Source organism: Mercurialis annua, linkage group LG7 (assembly GCF_937616625.2).
Source record: "Mercurialis annua linkage group LG7, ddMerAnnu1.2, whole genome shotgun sequence".
Taxonomy (NCBI): domain Eukaryota; kingdom Viridiplantae; phylum Streptophyta; class Magnoliopsida; order Malpighiales; family Euphorbiaceae; genus Mercurialis; species Mercurialis annua.
Window position 1 is genome coordinate 44,428,452 of NC_065576.1, and position 20,327 is coordinate 44,448,778.

General features: G+C 27.6%; 2 protein-coding genes and 1 pseudogene across 2 annotated transcripts; all 3 read right to left on the reverse strand.

Annotated features, from left to right (window-relative positions):
* Positions 1 to 1,422: 1,422 nt before the first annotated feature.
* On the reverse strand, positions 1,423 to 2,754 carry LOC126655547 (chlorophyll a-b binding protein 37, chloroplastic). Its single transcript, XM_050349773.2, has 3 exons — positions 2,530 to 2,754; positions 2,099 to 2,444; positions 1,423 to 1,828 (listed from the first exon to the last, which is right to left on the reverse strand). Exons 1-3 carry the CDS (start codon positions 2,673 to 2,675, stop codon positions 1,523 to 1,525), a joined length of 798 nt encoding a protein of 265 aa, XP_050205730.1. The 5' UTR covers positions 2,676 to 2,754; the 3' UTR covers positions 1,423 to 1,522.
* A 4,653-nt stretch (positions 2,755 to 7,407) lies between these two features.
* LOC126657235 (probable terpene synthase 13) lies at positions 7,408 to 16,055 on the reverse strand. The gene is made up of 9 exons (XM_050351896.2): positions 16,027 to 16,055; positions 14,947 to 15,011; positions 13,489 to 13,715; positions 12,953 to 13,199; positions 11,955 to 12,324; positions 10,084 to 10,302; positions 9,843 to 9,981; positions 9,430 to 9,678; positions 7,408 to 7,753 (listed from the first exon to the last, which is right to left on the reverse strand). The coding sequence occupies exons 1-9, from the start codon at positions 16,053 to 16,055 to the stop codon at positions 7,466 to 7,468; spliced, it is 1,833 nt and encodes a 610-aa protein (XP_050207853.1). The 3' UTR covers positions 7,408 to 7,465.
* Positions 16,056 to 16,311: 256 nt separating this feature from the next.
* On the reverse strand, positions 16,312 to 17,563 carry LOC126655545 (chlorophyll a-b binding protein 37, chloroplastic-like; annotated as a pseudogene).
* Between the last annotated feature and the right edge of the window lie 2,764 nt (positions 17,564 to 20,327).

Sequence of the window (20,327 nt, forward strand, 5' to 3'; positions counted from 1 at the left end):
CACTGCTTGTCTATGTTCAATATTAAAAAAAAAATACATACAGCTTTGAAAAAAAATATTAATGAGTTTAATTTCGTTATAATGTATTTTAAGAACTTGGTTTTAAAGTAGGTATAATGTCTTAAAAAACCCCGACCTTTTAGCCCCTTTTCAATCATACCCTGACGTTGAAAATTTGTCAATTTTACCCTATTTTGAATTTTTGTGTTTCAATTGTACCCTGAAAAATTAAATTAACGTCTTTTTCGTTTGGAAATTTGTTTAAAACATTCTCCATGTCTAGCATATATTAATTGTACGTTTTTAAAATTTATTTAAATTTAGTAAAATTAATTAAGAATTTAAGTTAGTGTTAATATGATTATGGGTTTTAGTTAGTTTTTAAAAATAAAGGACTTATTTGTACTTTTTTGAATAAAAAAGAATTTAATTTCATGTTTAAACTTAGTTAATTGAATGATTTCATCATTTAAGTTAAAAAATTAACAAAAATTAAAAAATTGGGGTACAATTGAAAACAGAAAATTGAAAAGTGGGTAAAATTAACAAATTTTCAACGTCGGGGTGGAATTGAAAAAGAAATTAAAAGTGAGGGTTTTTTGAGTGATTAGGCCTTTAATGTATGATGAAGAGGATCCATCTCTGATGTTGTTCTAGTATTTGCCCTATCGAAAAAATACTTTCAAAAAATTTAATTATTAATAATGAGTTATTTTTGATCGGAAGGTTAAATTTGTTCTTCTTTTAAAAGCGCCCGTGGATAACAACTCATATTTATGATGTTGTATTAATAGTGAAGACCAATGCAAAGAGAGTTAAGTGGTAATTTCAATCATAAATATAAATTTTTATTTGGAATTATTGCAAGAATAATGGACACATCAATAATAATTGTTCTATGAGAAAGAATCAATAAGAATTCACTGACCACTACATTTGGTGATGAGTCTGACAACTTTTTTTTTCTTCCAACAATAGATCTACTCTATATTAATTGTTAACAGGAATCAATAAAGATTAGTTATTAGTATTAAACATGTTAAATCAGACAATCTACGACCTGAGAAGAGTTGGGAGTCGAACCCCAAACATGGGTCTGATAAGGTTGAATGCAACATGTTCATGATCGACGATGAAGCCACATATGCATATTGAGGTAAATCGGCCTAGCGGTGGGCCTTATCTAGAGATCAGGCCCATAGGCCGAGTCATGGAAGCAATAAGGGTTTCATAGTCCATCCGGTTAAGCCCAAGGGAACAACCGAGTAACCATATTTAGGAAAAACATTTGATTGTTACAAGAAGTTATGTGTGTACGCAAATTCAGGTTGTTTATACCTTGTTTGTGACTGTAGCAATTGATTTTTAGGCATAATGGTGTTCACTGATACAAATATGATCTTTACTAATACAATACAATACTTTTCACAAAATAAGCTTCCATTAATGAGCATTTCAACAAAAGGAGACTAAGTAATGTTACAAGTGAAAATAATATATATTACATAATTGATGATTCTTTTCACTTTCCGGGAACAAAGTTAGTGGCATAAGCCCAAGCATTGTTCGCGACTGGGTCGGCAACATGGTCATAAAGGTTTTCGATAGGCCCTTTCCCGGTGACAATGGCTTGAACGAAGAATCCAAACATGGAAAACATAGCCAAGCGTCCGTTTTTTACTTCCTTCACTTTGAGTTCAGCAAATGCTTCTGGATCATCTGCCAATCCTAGAGGGTCAAAAGAACCTCCAGGGTAAATGGGGTCGAGACCTTCACCGAGAGGTCCTCCACCCACTCTGTAGCCTTCGATTAATCCCATGAGCACAACCTGTATTAAAATTATTAATTGATTATTAGTTGAGAATCAGGGGCGGATATATGATTAGAATTTAAGGGAGGTTACTTATAAAATTCCGAATTTGATAACCTTGTTTTAAAAAAATAGGCAGCGCCCATTATATAAAAATACAAATTTAATAATCATACTTTAAAAAATACATCGAATGATTTTTTTTAAATGGATCTCCTCATTCTATAACGTAGTTTCGCCACGATTGAGAGTGATACGTTATAAATTTATTATATTATTTTTATATACCTGGCAAGCCCATATTGCGAGAATGCTCTGGGCATGGATAAGGTTGGGGTTGCCGAGGTAGTCAAGGCCACCTTCCGAGAAGATTTGAGAACCGGCTTTGAACCAAACGGCTTCACCGAATGTGACTCCATTCTTAGAAAGGAGTTCAGGGAAGACACAGCCAAGTGCACCAAGCATAGCCCATCTGCAGTGGATCACCTCAAGCTCGCGGTTCTTGGCAAATGTTTCAGGGTCTGCGGATAAACCAGCAGTGTCCCAACCATAGTCACCGGGGAATTCACCGGTCAGATATGATGGAGTTTGCTCAGAGAATGGACCCAAGTACTTTGGTCTGTCTGCACCGTACCTGTTTCAACAATCATCTCGTCAGGTTTGTATAATCACAATTATAAAAGTAATCAAAAGCTTAAGAAAAAAGAATTGATGAATACCAAATGCTTTGTGGGGCACTCTTAACAGTCCTGCGCATGCTAATGCGGCCATCGCCGAAGGCCCCGAGCTTGCGAACGAGCTCATTCGATTGCTTTAAAGCAGTCTGGCCAGCAAATGCAGATTGTTTAATTGCCGAGGTTGCCATGACTGCTTGCTTTACTTGGTGAAGTAGATGAGTTTTAGTTTTAGTTGAAGTTGTTGGTTGGTGATGTCTTAACGGTAGCAAAGAAGGTTTATATATGGGAAATGAGAAGATGTTATGGATTATGAAATGTACACATCAGCATTTTCTTATTGGATATTGCATTGGATGTGGATTTTTCATGCTAAGATAGAGGTTTCTATCTTGCCATGTGTATATTTTAAAAATCTTCTTGGTGGGGATACTTTCATTGGAGAATACAAGCCACACATATAGAGTAAGCAAAAAATAAAATGTGCCTAGGAACTAATAACCACTGATGAAAATCGAAATATACTAATGAACCGAGTTTTTTTGGGATTCGCTCGCAGAGACGGTCTCAGAATTCGCCGAAAAATATGAACATAATTTAATACCGATAATAAAAGAGGTTCTAAAAGACTCATCTTATTAAAAAATATGAATCACATTCCTATTAGGAACCACATTCCTAATTGATGAAAACCAAAAATATTATGAACCGAGTCATGTGGGATTCGCCTATCGAAACGCTCCTCGGTATTGGCTAAAGAATCTATACTATATTATAAACTTGAACTTCAAATTAGCATTAAGCATATTTTGACAAGTGGGTTAGCTACAATTTGTCAAGTGGCAATTTTTTATTTAAATATTTTAATTATTCCATTAATTAATATTAATATATAGAAATTATAAAATATAAAAAGTTAAAACTTATAGAATTTTAAAAGTTTAATGGTTATAAATTGAAAAGTTTTATTAATATATAGAAGTTACAAAAAGTTAAAACTTATAGAATTTTAAAAGTTTAATGGTTATAAATTGAAAAGTTTTAATATATAATTAATTTAATTTATACTATATTATAATCTTGAACTTCTAATTAGCATTAAGCATATTTTGACAAGTGGATTAGCTACAATTTGCCAAGTGGCAATTTTTTTATTTAAATATTTTAATTATTCCATTAATTAATATTAATATATAGAAGTTATAAAATATGAAAAGTTAAAACTTATAGAATTTTAAAAGTTTAATGGTTATGAATTGAAAAGTTTTATTAATATATAGAAGTTACAAAATATGAAAAGTTAAACCTTATAGAATTTTAAAAGTTTTAATGGTTATGAATTGAAAAGTTTTAATATATAATAAATTTAATAATTAATATAATTTAAAGAATTTTGTAAAATTTAATCATCAAAAACTATAATCTTGAGCTTCAATTTAAAAATTAAGTATATTTTAAAAAGTGGATTGGTTATAAATTGGCAAGTGATAATTTTTTATTTAAAGTTTATTTATTATTTCATTAATTAGAAGTTATAGAATATTAAAAGTTAAAACTTATAGAATTCTAAAAGTCTAATAGTTATGAATTGAAAAGTTTAAATGTCTAATTAATTTTTATAATTAATATTATATAAAGAATTTTGTAAAAACATAACCAACAATATTTAAAAATTTATGATTTAAATTTTTAAAAGTTTTAATATATTTATATTGTTTAGATGTTGTTTTTACAAATTCTAATCCATAAAATATTAATATTATATGTTATGAAATATAAAAAATCAACACTGTATATTTTAATAATATTAAAAAGTTTAATAATTTAAATTATTGCATGTTATAGAAATAGTTTCTTTTAAATCAATCAATATATTAAATTAATAAACAATTTTAGAATACATTTTATTGAACATTACATTTATCTAATATAATGTTATTTAAACTAAAACTTAAATTTTGAAATTTATTTTGTTAATATGTTATTATATGTTAAGAATACGAAAAAGTTTTTAAAATTTAATTTAATTAATTACAATTTAATGATTATGAAATTTAAAAAGTTTTTATATATGTTTATAAGTTATAAAATCTTAAGAGTTTTCACATTGAATAGATGATAAGTAACCACTATATATATGTGTGTCTTACTCTTTGCTCACGTAATAGACCACGCCATAGATGAATTTTTCTTTCGGAAAGATGCGATATGTTGACTACTATCATGGTATATGTTTCCGGTAATCCTCTATTGTTCAAATTTTTCATAAGTTTTTTTTATTATATTAAGATCGTGAATATCTATACAAAATGGATGTAATTTTTTTTTATAAAATTTGATATATTATAGTGGTAAAAAGTTATGTCATTAATTCTCATATTTTTAATACCTTTTCTTATTATATTTTTTGTATTTGTCATTTTTATAGAAATTGAATATATAGAGAGATCATGTGAATTGAGGCCAATATTCGTGTGTTAGATCTTTAAAAAAAAAAAGATAAAAGTATGTCCATTTATAAATGTATGAATATAAATTGATCTTTAATTTTTTTATTAAGCATGATTAAATAATATATATGTTCATCATAAACTATAAAAGATATAGGAATAATTAAATTTTATTTGAATGTAATTTTTGATGTCTTTATAAATAAAAAATTAATATGCTACTATTATTTCTAAAATAGTATAAAAATAAATTTTATATTAATTTATTAAATATTATTAGCATTTTATATGACAATAATTTATCTTAAATATAAATATATTAAGAGTATACACTATGTTTCTGTTTGTAGTTGTACTACAATGATAGCTTATAGTATAGATTACTAGGAGTGTTCAATGCAATAGTTAAAATGTCAAAACCAACTAATATTATAAGAAAATACAAACACATCCAAATTAAAGAGATAAAGTCTGAATATTTGATTTTATCAAAATACAGTTTTTTAAAAATATTAAAGATTAAACATAAAGATTAAATATAAAAATTATAATGTGTTATACATACCATTATTAATTTATAAAGAGCTTTTAAATTTTTTAGTAATAAGTTTTAAAAAACGTAACGACAAAGTTTATAGTTTTAATGTAATAATAATAATTATTAGTTATTTTATACGTATAATTTTTGTAGAATTTAATCAATAATTAATAGTAATATTATATCATATTAATAAATTAAATATTTAATTAGTATTAATAAGTTTAATAATTTAATTTTTTTTAAGTTATACAAATGATTTTTTTAAAACCAATCAATAAATTTTATTGTATAATTATTATAAATTGATAAATAAATTAAGAATACATAAAAATAACTTTATTACAAAAAAACTATAAAACATAATACTATAAAGATTAGAAATTTAATTATGAGATATGAAATAATTTTATATTATTATATGATAAAAATATGACAAATATTAATTAATTATTAATTTATTTTATAAATTTGAAAAGTTTTATTTAAACTTATAATAATAAGTTATAAAATTTAAAGAGTTTTAATATATAATTGATATTTGTATGTTATAAAAAAATGTATTTTTTAAATTTAATTTAAATTTAAACCAATTAAAATTTAATTTATATAATTTAAAACAATCTATTGCTAGAAATTTGAAGAATTATATTATAAATAATATTTATAATTTAATAAATACGACTTTTTTAATGGTTAGTCACTAAAATTAACTAAATTATATATTAAAAATTATAAGAATTTAATTAATTTAAAATGTTAAATTAATTAATTTAATACAAATTAAAAATTCAGAGAAATTTATAAATAAAAAATAAATATTTCAAAAATTATAAAACTATTCAATTGCACCCGCGTAATGCGCGGGCATCGACCTAGTCTGAATATAATTCAATACCAACAATAAAATATTTTTAGAGGACTCATATTTTAGAAAAACAGAAAACACATTCCTATTAGAAATCACATTCTTAATCAAAAAGTATAATCCTATTTATATATGAGACCCATTTCTAAAAAAATTTACATGTGACATAGGAATTTTGTTCCTATTAGGATCTTATGCTGAATGAGAATCCTCTTTCTATTTAGAATTTACAAGTTTTTCACTTAATATTATTATATAAGAAATTTGAGATATGTCTAAACACACAATTTATAACTCATAGATAATCCTCCCTTAAATTAAAACTAACTTTAGCATCATAGAGCTAATTAGATAACCATCAAATTTAACTATCATCGAGATGTCCTGGATCCATCAATAACAATAAAAAATCAGTTATAATGTAATTACTACATGTCAATATTTTCTTTATAAATATTAGTATGGCCTTGACTATTTTATCAAATAAATAAAAAAAACTATTTTCTAACCTTGAGTATTTTATCAAATAAATTCTTAAAAAAAATGTTGAACATATCATTTTACAAATTTAGAAAGCTATATCTTAACCGCAATTCAATTAAAATAATAATACTAAAAACTTCTAACTGATCCAATCAATTAAGTCGTATGAATAAGAGGACCAGATAAATTTTGAATATGTTTATTTTAATATGTAAGATTAACGGACTAGATTTTCGTAAAAATATTAAGGAAATATTTGATTAAATTATGAAGATAAAGGATGTATTAAAAATTAAGGATATATGTGATGAATTTTTGCTGAATCAACTGCAATTTTAAATCTAAATAAATTTAATATATATATATATATATATATATATATAATGAATTTTTTAAATAAAAAAACATCAAACTCATCCCGACGTTCAAACGCTTCTTACCACCCCACAACCGCCAACTCCGACCCAAAAACCGATCCGAAAATGTAACTTTTTTAATCATAAAAATGTAACTTTTTTTTATGACATGAAAGGAGTATATTAATACATTTTTTTTTTGATTTTTTAAATACCAAATAGCACATCGTTTAGCTCCTATAACAAATAACCAAAAGACAAACTTTTTTAATATCCTAAATTAAGATTATGGTTCCGCCATTGAAAAAAGAGACTTGACATGATGTTCAAGAAGGGGAAGGCGTTGATGGTCATCATAGTTGTACATCAGAGGAACCATTCTTGCAAGATTCAGGCATGACTTTTTAAAAGTTGGTGAAAATTGATCTTGCAATAGACATTCTTGGTTCAATATTTTCCATGCGTCTGAAATCATCTTAGTAACATGTTTTTTTGCATTTTCTAATGAACATCCTGCGTTTTCTTTCATGTAATATTCCACGTATGATCCATCATTACCGTCCTGATCTTCATCCTGTACAAATCTATATATATGAGAAAACTATATTTCTAAATCTAGAGTTGAATTTAACCACACAAATAATTATAATTACATACATTCCATAAATATGAACAAAAATCTTAAAATCATGTACGACCAAACCTAATGTAACTTACGGATGCCTTTATCCGATCAATGATGCCTATCGCCTACACGCGAGAAAAGAACATATTTCAAGAATTGGACTCTAGACTAGTGATTGAAAAAAATTAAACCGGATTGGCGAGTTCAGGGGGTTGAACTTAAAACCGGCAGGCCAGCCGGTCTAAATATCCAAAGGGTTAAGCATTTAGTCCAATTAGGCTGAGTTGAAAAATACTCATTATAAAGAATTGGCTTAATTTTTTTAAAAAACCTCATCTTGCATTTTTTTTGAACAAAGGATCAACGCGCCCCTGAACTTATAACACGGAGTCATCTAACGCAATTTATACTTGTTTGAGCAATTAACCCCGAAACTCTTCATTTTTGGGTCAAATAACCCTATAATTTATATTTTTATTTAAAAAATAAATTTAGAATAATTATATCGCAACAATTAGGGAAGTATCTAATTATTTTTTTTACATCCCTTACCTCCGATTTGTATTTTACGCGTTTTAAAAATATAATTATGGGGTTATTTGACCCAAAAATGAAGAGTTTTGGGGTTATTTGCCCAAACAAGTTTAAATTGGGTTAGATGACCCCGTGTCACAAGTTTAGGGGGCGCGTTGACCCTTTGTTCATTTTTTTTCGTTTATACCGTGACCTTGTAAAAACACCATTTATACCCAATTTTCAGTTTTTATGTTTCATCTCTAGCCAAAAGTATTAAATTGTACTCTTTTCATTTGAAAAAGAGGTTAAAATAATCCCTAATTTTTAACTTATTAGTACTACAAAAATACCATCTTCTTCGAAAAAATTAAAAAAAATCATAATTTTTTTTAATTTTTTTAAAAAATATTTCCGATTTTTTTTTAATTTTTTAATTTTTTAATTTTTTTAAAAAATTTCCGACAAAAAAATTAAAAAAAATAATAATTTTTTTTATTATTTTATTATTTTATAAAATTAAAAAAATTAATTAATTATTTGGATGTATTTGATTATTTTTTAAGTTTAAGGATCTATTTGTATTTTTTAAAATAGAAAAAAGTATGTTTTAATCTCTTTTCCAAATGAAAAAAGTACAATTTAATGCTTTTGGGTAGGGATGAAACATAAAAACCCAAAATTGGGTACAAATAGTGTTTTCACAAGGTCAGGGTATAAACGAAGAAAAAATGCAAGGTGAAGATTTTTTAAAGAATTAAGCCTAAGGAATTCTATATATGGCAACAAAATTTTTTTGCAGCTAGTATTTTTTTGCTGCTAAAATACATTTTGCAGCATCAATTTTAAAAGTTAATGCCGTTGGTTAAGTTATAACAGCATTTTATTTATAACCAATTATTTAAGGCAACATTTTACTAGCAGCAACATGCTATAATTTTTTTTATTACTATATGTTAATAATATTAATTTTAGCACTATTAACAGTAAAAATGTTTGCTGCTAATTCTAATTTTTCTTGTAGTGGTACTGGCGATTGAACCAGTTGCAGTAGTAGTTGAGCTACAAATCATATAGCTGTGTATTTGTGCTCTATTTATATATAAATGTACCTTAGCACTGCCCAAATCATCCCAAAGCCGAAAAATTATAGCTGCAGAAGACATTATGATTGGATTATCGTCGATCAATTCCACAGCTTTCGGAGTCACCCTTTGACCCAGTAAATAGAAAACATGAACTAGCATCACATATACACTTGAACTCACTATTCCATTTTCCAAATATTCTTCAGCATTTGGCACTCTGCCACAAGCAAACCATCTTGCTTCTACTAAAAACGCCTTGCACAAATTATTCCACTGTCGTCACATCGAAAAAATTACAAGAAAGATAAATTGATGTTTCTACGTGCCATATATAATTAGTCGTACGCAGCGACGACGTCGAAGCCACCATTAGAATTTAGGAGGGGATAATTATACCAAAATTCAAACTTATAATTTAAATCCAATTCGATTTTTACCGATTTTCGTAGCGATTCTATCGGATTCCGGCCATGCTTTTCATAGACCTTGTTGGCAATTTCATTTGTGATGTTGTGGAGCGCATTAAAGCATATTCTCATGTAGTTTGGTAGTCTTTCTGCCGCATCGATGTCCCATCTTTATATATACGCATAAAAGAATTGATTAGTCAATATATGGTAATAATACTGGGGATTATCAATTTATCCAAAAAAATAATAGGATTATCAATATACGGACCTATCGACAACATTTGTGAATAATATGAGTTCATCAAGCGTGCCATGAACATCAAAAATATCATCAATCATGTAGATGAAAGATATAGACTTTGTGAGATCGATTCTTTGTTCCGACAAGCTTGGATTCGTAAGAGTTGCCATGGACCATATGTGCCATTTAAGTGGCTGGTTTCTTGCAAATTTCAGCTCTTCGGATATACCTAGGTCTTCCCACCACCTAAATCCAATAAAAATAAGGCCTAATGGTGTTGAAAAAAAAATCAAACTTTCTCGATTTTTTGAAAGTATATCCAATTTTTTTAAAAGTTATAAATTTATTCAAATTTAATAATTTCATTGTAAATCTATCCATTTTGTCAAAATTGTTTAATTATGCCTACAATAGCAATTTAATATGTTATTTTTTTTAAATTGAAAAAAAAAAGAATTGTCAATTAGAATGTCACATGATTCGGATAAATCAATTTTAAAAAAATATTAAATTAATTTTAAAAAATTGGATAAATTTTCAAAAATTAGTCAAATTAGGATAGATTTACAATTTTCGAAAAATTTGAATATATTTCTAAAACGTCAAAAAGATCTGACTTTTTAATACCATTAGACTTAAAAATAATAATAAAAAGATAAATATGCTAAACTCATCTAAGACTATTAACTTTTAATTTATTTAGTTCTTATCAAATTTTTGATTTTAGAAAGTCCATTTATTAGTTTTTCTTTTTGACGGAATTACATAGAATATTGTCATTTCATGGAAAAAATACAACACTAATATTCAAAATTAGAAGTTAAAAGATTCTTTAAAATTAAATGAAAATGATATGGCCAATTAAAATTAAAACTAATAAAATAAGAGCTTTTTGATGTATTAATCCAAATAAATATTTAATATTGAGACATTTAGTTCACATGACTATATATATTATAGAGTGACCCCCTATGCTGCATGAAAATTAAAAAAAGAAAAATATTGAAATGGGTAATAAAAGAAGAACATAATTTTTTTATATAAAAATAAGTAAACTTTTCTAAAAACTGAAAAAACTAAAATGTAAAATTTAAAACATCTACGTTCAACATAGATCATTATATAAGGGTGAAAAAATACCGACAGATCAAATGACTTTTGGTTGGTTCAATTCGGTTATAAAAATGGATTTGGTCACTTTGGTTTTAATCAAAAAATGATTTTTGGTTATCAGATTGGTTTTAAGTTTGAGTTATTTAAAGTAACTGACTCGAACGCATAAACTATAAAATTTATTTTATTTCAATTTTTTCCTTGTATTTTGTTGGTTTTTACCAAACCAACCAAATTACAAACCTATTTGGTTTGATCGGGTTTTATTTTCTTTTTCTTACTAGGTCGGTTCAATTTCGGTTAGGGTTTCATATTCTGTAGGTTCATTTTTGAACATTTAAAACCCAAACTTTTACGACTTGTTGCAATTATATCCAAACCTTTTAATTTTTGCAATAATATCCAAATTGCATTATTTTGTTGCAATAATATCCAAATTGCACTTTTTATGTGAATTTTTTTGAGTTTTTTTCCATTTGTTGGGACTTTTACTATATCATTATACATCAAAACATAATAATAGCCTAATATCTTAATTGAAAACAATAAGTTTAGCCATCAATTTGACTATTATTGCTAAAAAAAATGCAATTTGGATATTATTGCAACAAAAAAATGCAATTTGGATTTATTGCAAAAATTAAAAGGTTTGGATATAATTGCAACAAGTCGTAAAGGTTTGGTTTTTTTTACCATTAGGCCTTTATTTAAAGGTTTTGTGTTTGATTTTAATCGAACTAACGGAATGCTCAACCCTAAACTACATGTCATTAATTAATAGGTACCTTGATATTTGTAGAACTTCTTCTTGGTATTTTGATCGAACCATTCTAAAATCAAATCTAGCAAGTTCTTGCAATTCTTTCATCCACCCATTTTCATTAGTTCCCACCATGTAGTTTTGTGCCATAAATCTAGCGAAGCTTTTGTGATGCGGGTGATCCAGTGTATTCTGTACAAGTTTAGCTTGAGAATTATCCACACATGTGATCATCCATGCATTTAGAAGCTGGTAACTGTAGTCTCCAATTTCATCAACCAAATCTTCTCCTTTAATACTCAGTTGTGAAGCTTCATATAATTCCATTAATACTTTAATGTCATCACTGAGTTTTTGATCGAACTTTTCTTTGTCTTTGAGCTTATCAAACACTCCTACAATCATTGAGTAACAATTATAGATTACCATGTATGGAATATTATGTCTGATTTGAAAGATTTTTTTTCTTCCGAATCTTCCGATTATATACAGGTTCTTTTTATCGAAATATAATTTTATTCACGTGTCGCCTATTTTAATTTTATTTTTTCTTAATTCAATTATACGGATTTAAGTACAATAGGCAACAACCCAAATACCCAATGACTACTACATAGCTACCATCCAATTATAATTATAATTTATAAAATTAACATTTGAATTTTGAGAGTCGTTATGCCAAATAGAAAAAGATAAAATGATTGTATATATTCATAATTTTAACTGCATCAATAAACATATTGCTTTTTAAAAAAAAGACAGTATAATTGATTAATTTTATGATTTGGAATAATTATATTCAGAATCTATTTGGTCTGACGTAGATTTACTTGATTAATCCATGTGTAAAAGAAAGATTTCATAACTTTGATTAAATTGAGGTTTGAATATAACTGTGTCAGACTCTCAATGCGCCAAATTAACCGACAAAACTATTAAAAAATTAAAATAAATAAAGTTATCAAAAAGTTAAAATTTTTGAATAGCAATAAAAAGATATAAAAAGAAGTGTTGAAGACAAACCGGAAGACACATAGTAGCCATGTTGTCTCAAGAGTCGAAATCGAAGGGCAAGATTACGAAGATCATTTGTTTGATGATAAAATTTATTTTGCCTTTGTAAAATTGAATCAATCTCATCTTCAAAATGATACTCAATACCAAGGCGTTGGATAGCATCGATCATGCCCAAAACTTCATCTTCGTGGACTTTCATTAGCATATGCTTGCATGCCCTAATCTTTTTCTCATTCTCAATGCTAAAATCATCCTGCAACAAAATTTCAGATAGCTTAATGTAAATACATAAAAAAAAATGATTATTTGTAATTTTGTCAATAAAAGTTCAATCTTTTCTTTTCAAGCAACTTAAGTACAAAATTTTAAAAGCTAGCATTCCACAATTCCACTTTTTATTTTTCCACATATTTAGCTAAAAAAATATTGTTTTTAAACGACGTAATTTTGCCAGTTTCATAAGCTGTATGGAGCTAAATTTTAGAAAAAGAATACTAAATTCGCTAAAATGGTAAAAAAAATTAAGACTTTAGAAAATATACGTGAGTGGTGTCACGTTCAGCAATTACAAAGAGAAGTTGATTTGATGGAATAGAAATTAAAGTATTTTCATGATTAATCGTCAAATTTTCAGGACTAAAGGTAGACTTAAGAGCAATGTGGCTAAACTTCACGGTTTTTGAAACTTGTTTTTTAGGATAAGGAAAAAGAAATGAACTAAGGATTGAATTCGAATACAAAGACATTTCTGTAAGTGTATGAGAGAGAGCTAATGAGGAAATAAAAAAAGATTATCACTCAGGTATGTGAATTAATAGATCATGGCCATAATTTATAGGATTGGCATAACTCATATTAATGCCCCTATACTTTTATTGTTATGTTTATCTGGTCATTTTTTAAACTTTCGCTTTTATCTTGTTCATATACTTAATTTATTTTGAATTTTTAAGTATTTTTCGGATGAAAAAGAAATATGCCATACATTTTCGAAGAAATGTGCGTGAGACCGAACTTGAAAAGAGACCAGATAAATCAGTTTTTCGAAAGAATACGTACATTGAATAAAAAAAACTTAATCTATCAACTCAAACTCACTTTATTATTTTCCACGTATTAATGGTAACAACAACTAAACAACCGCGTAAGGTTTCCGTCCAAAAAAGAGACATATTAAATCAAATCCGTAAAATATAGTAACTTAATGAATATAAAATTTTGAAAAGAATTAAGGCACCTTTTGGATTGAAGGTTTTAAAAATCAATGGATTGTACCAGATCCATGAATTTATAAATTTCAGTGTTTGAATTGAATATGAAATCTATAGGAATATATTTGGAAAATTTAAATTATAACATAATCCATCATTAATTAAAAATGATGGATTTCAACTTTACCACCTAGGAGATGAGAAATTAAACAATTCATGGATTTTCATAATATTTCTTCGTACCAACCGAGAGATTCTTAGGTAGACTCAGTCTACCACGTCATCCGTAGACTAACCTATCATATTATAACACGTCATTAAAATAATGGTACTATCGTAAAATTGTTTATTACTTATTTACACTTTTGAACTGTAATATTACGATAGTGCCATTATTTTAATGACATGTCATAATATGATAGGTTTAGTCTACGGATGACGTGATGGATTGAATATGCCTAAGAATTTCTCCGTACCAACCGATGAATTTTCATAAAATCTATAAATTTTGTAAAATCTATGAAATTTTTTCCTTCAAAATCCCTCAATACAAACGGTACCTAAATAAGTATATATGGAATTTGGCGTATAGGATTCTGCTTCTTTTATCTAGCAGTAGTTCGCAGCAGTCCTAAGAGCTCCGACACTAATGAATCAGGCGAGGAAGGTGAAGAAAAACTCCAAGCCTCTATGGAACTATTCATTTATTAAACATATATTAATTTAAAACAGTTACAACAGAATTAGACGGTTTTACAAAAGATAAGCATGTGCTAAAACAATAGCAACAAAAGAATCCTATGCTCTGCATCATCTTCCCTTCAGGATTGGACTGAATAGCATCATCTTCAGGCCTAATAAAATTGCATCTTCTATATTAAAATTTTAAATACATAAATTACATATTATATTAAAATTGTAAATTTGGCCGAACGTCTTTCATGGCAAATTAAATGTACATTGTAGGTAGAAGTGAGCTTTCGGTTCAAACCGAACTAAGTTGAACTACAATTTTTCTTCTTTTTAAAAAAAAAGTTGTACCGAAAGTTTACAAGTTTAAATTTTCTCTAAGTGAAGTGAACAAGTTGGTTTGGCCAATTTTTCAGTTTGTTTCAGCTTATTTTAAAACTTAATTAATTTATCCTTATGTTCAAAACAAAACGAAATAAAAAACACAATATTTTTATAATGTCAAACTGAATTTAACCAAATTTCTGAACTTGATTTGGTTAGTTTGGTTTGTTGTTCCCACACCTTATATAAAAATTTAAATTTATAACCATAATTTTTATAAAATATTATTGATTTAAGTTTTTAACAAATTTATATATTAAGTTACATATAAATATTAATTATATATTTAACTAATTAAATTTAAAAATATATTTTTAAAATATATTTTATTTCATAACCTATAAATATTAATAACATGTCAAAATTTTTGAAATTTTTAAACTTATAAACATAAATAAAAACTTATCGAATTCACAACCATCAAATTTAGAAAATTATATAAGTTCGAATTTTCATTAAATAAATTTAATTTTAAAAATCTTTCATATTTTCTAACATAAAATAGTATAAAAAAACTTTTAAATCTCATAATTAAATTTCTTAATTTATATAATGGTATTTAAAATATGTGTAATGTTCAAGAGATGTATTCTTAAATTATCTATTAATTTATTATAATTACCAAATAAAATTAATTAATTATTTTAAAAAATTATTTCTAGGGTTTTTGATATTTAGGGGAATTCCGAAATTGTGCCCTAGAGCACAAAAATTACAATTTCATACCTAGGGCCCACCCAGCCCGTAATGGGCCATTGCAAGCCGAGTAATCACCCTTTTATCAGGGTGATTAACCAGCCCGCAATGGCTCCGCAATGAGCCATTGCGGGATGTTAGTCAACGTATCCTGTCACATGGCAAGGAATTTAATGTAGCCCGCAATGGCTCATTGCGGGTTGGATCCCTATTTAAAGGGGGGTGTGGTGAATTCAGTTTCACCACACCATACTAAATTAAAAAAAAAATTGACAAAGATGTTATGCTTTGGGTGATTATGGTGTAATTTTCTCTATAATTTAACCAAAGGATTTCAAGCCCAAAACAAATTTGATATTTGACTGATACAATCATACAATACAATTCCAACAAAATAAGCTTTCATTAATAATCATTTCAACAAAAGAAAATTCAGTCATGTGACAAGTGAAAGGTATGTATATTACACAACTGATGATTCTTTTCACTTTCCGGGAACAAAGTTAGTAGCATAAGCCCAAGCATTGTTGGCAACCGGGTCAGCAACATGATCGTAAAGGTTCTCGATAGGTCCCTTTCCGGTGACGATGGCTTGAACGAAGAATCCGAACATGGAAAACATAGCCAAACGTCCATTTTTGACTTCCTTCACTTTCAATTCAGCGAATGCTTCAGGATCATCAGCGAGTCCTAGAGGGTCGAAGGAGCCTCAGGGTAAATGGGGTCGAGACCTTCACCAAGGGGTCCTCCACCGACTCTGTAGCCTTCGATTAATCCCATGAGCACAACCTGTGTCAGAATTATTCATTAATTGGTAAAAATGGAGAACGTCAATTATACAAAAATACAAATTTAATAACTATCTCTGGAAAAATAATATTAAATGAATATTTTTTAAAATAAGTCTTCTCATTCTATTACGTAGTTTCGCAACAATTGAGAGTGATATATATATTACAAATTTATTATATTATTTTTATTTACCTGGCAAGCCCATATTGCGAGAATGCTCTGAGCATGGATAAGGTTGGGGTTGCCGAGATAGTCAAGGCCGCCCTCAGAGAAGATTTGAGAACCGGCTTTGAACCAAACAGCTTCACCGAATGTGACTCCATTTTTCGAAAGGAGTTCAGGGAAGACGCAGCCAAGTGCACCAAGCATAGCCCATCTGCAGTGGATCACCTCAAGCTCACGGTTCTTGGCAAATGTTTCAGGGTCTGCGGATAAACCAGCAGTGTCCCAGCCGTAGTCACCGGGGAATTCACCGGTCAGGTACGATGGAGTTTGCTCGGAAAATGGACCCAAGTACTTTGGTCTGTCAGCACCGTACCTGTTTGATCAATTAATCATCTCATCAGATTTCTATAATGGCAATTATAAAAATAATGAAAGGCTTAAGAAAAAAGAATGAATGAATACCAAATACTTTGTGGAGCACTTTTCACAGTCCTGCGCATGCTAATGCGGCCATCACCGAAGGAACCGACCTTGCGAACAAGCTCATTCGATTGCGTCAAAGCAGTCTGACCCGCAAATGCCGATTGTTTGATTGCAGAGCTCGCCATTACTGCTTGCTTTTACTTGGTGAAGTGGATGAGTTTTAGTTGAAGTTGTTGCTTGGTGATTTAGCAAGTGCTGCAAGAGAAGGGTTATATATGGAAATGTGAAGATGTTGTGGATTATGAAATTTACAGATCAGCATTTTCTTATTGGATAGTGGATTAGATATGGATTTCCATGCTGATATTTTCAAAATTGTAGAGGTTTATCTTGCCATCAATGCCATGTGTATTTTTCTTAAAGATCTTCTTGGTGGGATGCTTTTATAGAGAACACAAGCCACATATTGAATAACATTAGGCTTAACCCATAAAAAGGTTCTTGTACACTTGTACTTTTAAATGTTTAGTTATATGGCCCTTTTTAAAATTTATTTGTCAATAGATCTATTTAATTACGCGTGTTTCACATCGAGTGTAATGTATGTACACTCCTTTACCGTTCATGAAAAGACCTAAAAATTCAAAATACGTAGATATATATGGGCTAAATAAAGATATAAGTTTTTAAAAAAGGATAATCTATACAAATCCCCCAAAAGTGGTTATATCTAATGTTTTTACCTCACTTTTTTAATTTTTGCAGTAATCTCTTAATAAAATAGAAAAGTTTTCACAATTCCCTCATAACCCAAGATTTGTTGATTTTATAATAAAATATGACAGGTTTGTCCCTTATATAATAAAAAAATGCGATAGAATAGGTCTGGGTTTTGATTCTGGTACGGATAGAGGAGCTGTAATTGGAAAAAGAACGATAATTCAAGAGTATAGCTCTGGATTTTGATTCTGGTACGGGTTTCAATTTCGATTTGGGGTAAGGTCAAAAAAAGAGGTTTAATGGAGTAGTAATATGTGAAGAATAATGCTAAAAGGTTAAGAAGATGAGTTTCGATGTCGGATTCCATTAGTGCGTCTGCGTGTATGACAGAGTTACATTCATTCAGATTCAATTTGACGGTGGGTCCAACTGCCTGCCCCACTAAACAATCCAACTGAGAAATTTTATGGTTTTGTTATATGTTTGTGAACAGAAGTGATTTGACATGAAATGTTGTGGTAATATGATTGCTGCTTCAATTTCAAAAATTATTAAATAGATTAAAATTGCAATTCAGTTATGAAAATAAAAGAATTCAGTTAGAATTGAAGTTTACTTGTCCAAGTCTTATCTTTGCAAGATTAACATTGTTACTTGCTGAAATTTTAGTAGTAAAAGTATATACATTATATAAAAATATTTTAAAAAGAATAAAACTACACCACAAACCATATAATTATGCAAGATCTAAATAAAAAGTTTAGTTTAGACTATTATATCTAATATTAGACAATCCATTTCAAGTTATTTATTTTATTTGTCGATATCTCAAGACAGATTTTATAAAAATAAATAAATTAACGTAGTTCAGTTGATATAAATTCATATCATGTTCACATCTGGTCGATTTTTAGTTTTATAACCTTCCAAATACATTTTATCTAAAAGAGATATTCAATTTATAGATTACACTAAATCTCAAAATTTTATATATATAAAATGTCAATTAAAATTGTAAAGAGTAGTAAAACAATTTTTTATAAAAAAATGATATAAGATAGTTGATATAAGTTCACATTAGGTTAACATCAGGTTGATTTTAGATTTTATAGACTATCAAATACAGTACACTTAAAAGAAATATTCAATTTATATATTACATTTAATTTCAAAATTATGTCTATATAATGTCATTTAAGATTATAAAGAGCATCAAGAAATTTTTTATTTAAAATTCAATTAAGGTAGTTCAGTTGATATAGGTTCACATCCGGTTCACATTAGGTTGATTTTCGGTTTATATTCTGTTAAATATATTTCACTTAAAAGAGATATTCAATCGGTGATTACACTAAATTTTAAAATTATCTCTATATAAAATGTCATTTAAGATTGTAAAGAGTAGCAGGACAAATTTTATTAAAAATTAATTTAAGTTAGTTCAGTTGATATAAGTTCACATCCGGTTCACATCAGGTTGATTTTTGGTTTTATAAACTACCAAATACATTTCACTTAAAAGAGATATTCAATTTGTATATTACACTAAATTTCAAAATTCTCTCTATATAAAACATAATTTAAGATTATAAAGAGTAGCAAGAAAAAATCTATTAAAAATTAAATTAGGGTAGTTCAGTTGATATAGGTTCACATTCGATTCACATCAGGTTAATTTGTTGTTTTATAGACTGCCAAATAGATTTCACTTAAAAAAGAGATTTAATTTGTATATTACACTAAATCTCATAATTCTCTCTATATAAAAGATCATTTATGATTGTAATTTTATGATAAACTTTAATTTATTCAATATTTATATCAAATAAAAAATTAAAAAATATGATGATAAGAATTATGATAAAAATGTAATTTTTTTTAATAATTGTTAAAATATTAATTTAACATCATCATGATTAAAATGATACTTTTTACATCATCTTCAACCTCTATTTTTTTTCTTTTCTATTAAAACAAACTATTAGTAAAATTTACAACAAAACATATCCCAACCTAACCATTCAGGGTTGATATAAATCAATTTTCAGTTCCAATGTATATGTTATATCAAATTTATGTATTTTTCATTTTTAATGTATATTTACCTATCCAATGACCTTAAACCATTCTTATTACCTCAATTTTCTATGAACACTCACATCTACCATTCCTCATCATCACCACCTCCTTTCTATTATCTTCTCAATCATCTTCTTCATCAGTTATAATTGAGTAAAATTATTTTGAATTAAAAAGCATAGTTCATAAATTAGTAATATTAATTAGAAAGTAGAATTCTG